The sequence below is a fragment of the Archocentrus centrarchus genome, unplaced genomic scaffold (assembly GCF_007364275.1).
Source record: "Archocentrus centrarchus isolate MPI-CPG fArcCen1 unplaced genomic scaffold, fArcCen1 scaffold_203_ctg1, whole genome shotgun sequence".
Lineage (NCBI taxonomy): Eukaryota > Metazoa > Chordata > Actinopteri > Cichliformes > Cichlidae > Archocentrus > Archocentrus centrarchus.
This window is the reverse complement of record NW_022060249.1, coordinates 17,516-19,658: the sequence shown is the minus strand read 5'-3', so window position 1 is coordinate 19,658 and position 2,143 is coordinate 17,516. Positions and strand designations below refer to the sequence as shown.

The following is a 2,143-nucleotide window of genomic DNA, read 5'->3' as shown; positions in this document are numbered from 1 at the left end:
TGTGTGTGTGAGTGCGCATGTGCGTGCGCTCACCGCGCTGGTCCGCAAAGTAATGGCTGCGGTCTGCCGAGAAAGCGGCAGAGTCCCGTATGGAGGTTCTTTGAGTACAAAAACCTGCACACGACCACAAGGTAATTAACACACACAATCCAGCTACACAGCATAAATGCGGACATGAGGTCGGCAACTTCCGTAGGTTGTGTACAGAGGCCGCAAAGACCCTGCAGGTTTAATTAGCGAGCATCTAACCAAGCTAGCTCCAAAACAGAAGCAGCTTCAGGTGGTGAGAACATCAGGATGCAGCTGGATTTGAGCTTTGACTCCTTCAAAGAGTTTGTTTTTGTCAAACACCACTTGTAGGTGTTGTTAATCTACTGCACTGATGCTGAACTTTATTGTGGAGTTTATTGTAGAATGTATTGAGTTTGGGAGTTCATGTTTTTCTTTGTTTTCCCTTGCTGATGTTCATGTGTGTCCTTAATATTACACACATTTAGCATGTCTTGTGAACAGTTGGTTGTTGAATATATTTCTTTAAACTGTATCTTTTGTCAAGTTTTCATTACACAATAGTCACTTTTGCGCCTTGAATCTTGCACCTGATTAGTATGAAAATACTAAAACTAATACTGAAACTAACTGAAACTAACTAAAACTAAGCATGAAACCAAAAATAAAAACTAATAAAAACGAGAAAATCCACTCTGAAAACTAATTAAAACTAACTGAATTAAAGAAAAAAAAGTAAAAACTAACTAAAACTAAACTATAATGTAAAATCCAAAACTATTATAACCCTGGTTCACACAGTGAAAACAGTCGTACAAAAACCTCCCTCAGTCAGACTGAACAGAAAGTGAACTGACTGCTGCAGCTGGAAGATACTGCAGAGACTGATACAGTTCACTGAGGACACACACACACACACACACACACACACACCACAACACACACACACACACCACACACACACACACACACACACACACGAATGAACCTGTATCAAGACAAGTTCATTACTTAAAAAAATACTGACTGTCAGAGATCATGATCCTGTTAATTTTTTGCTTTTAATGTGAGAAAAAGAAAGAAAGAGACAGAGAGAGTTGGAGCACACAGAGAGCAGTAGCTGAAGAAAAACAGGATCAGAGTCCCAGTGAGTCACATCAGGACTGGGAACACTGGTCTCTCCTCAGTGTCTCTGAGACCAGAGCCTGGGAGCCCTGGGTGGCCTCACAGGTCACAGAGCCCACCTTCCCCCACTGGTCTGCAGTGAGTGTCAGGGTGCTGCTCCAGCTGTAGCGGCCGTCATTGTGCAGCACTGCGGGAGTCCTGCTCTCCTCCCCTCTGATGCTGCCACTGCTGTGGCTCATCTTCCAGGACAGCCTCCAGTCTGAGGGGAAGCCCTTGTTGGCCAAACACATGAGCGTGGCCTTCCCCTGCTGCAGCTCCTCACTGGAGGGACCCAGCACATTCAGGGCGGGGCGCACATCACCTAGGAGACACCAATCAGCTTAGAGCACAGGAACCACAACTTGATGTTCTCCTTGAAGAAGTTTCTGCCAGATGTTTCTGCTCCATCAGTCACTCACTCACACATTGTGTAAAAAGGCTGTCCTGGGGGAGATTCGGCACCGGAAGTATCTCGAGATCTGGCTCGCGCTCTTCCTGGTGACGGCGGAGGGATTGAAGTCGCCTGCGCGTGAGCTACACAGGACGCGGTAGTTCAGCTGTGTCAGCTACGAGCGGAACGGGTGAAAACACCGACTGTCAACCCAGAGGGAGATTGGTGCAGCGGCCAGCGAACTGTGTGCGTCTATTTCAAACCACACAAACACCCACACACCTGCACCCCTACTACGCATCTACCCCAGCAGACCCATACTACTGACCCTATGCGTCCACAACCTGGTGGAGCTAGGAACAGCTGTACCTGCCTTGGTGGTGAAAATAAAGCATTCCAAGAAAGACATCCGTGTGGTTCTGACCGATCACCTGCTGCGGTTACCCATTCGATAATCCGGCATTAGTAGTGTAGAGGAGGCAGCCTGCCCCCCAACAAGTGGTCCTTCGAGCCGGATAGGGATTCTACAGCAGATAAGGATGTCTACAGCACAGGAGGACGAGGTGGGTGTGCGTGTCA

General features: G+C 47.6%; 1 gene segment (V, D, J or C); it reads right to left on the bottom strand.

The window, feature by feature from the left end:
• Positions 1-1,086: 1,086 nt before the first annotated feature.
• Positions 1,087-1,600, bottom strand: LOC115775599 (Ig kappa-b4 chain C region-like). The segment is given in 2 exon segments: positions 1,087-1,495; positions 1,597-1,600. Coding segments are annotated over 2 exon segments (333 nt in total).
• Between the last annotated feature and the right edge of the window lie 543 nt (positions 1,601-2,143).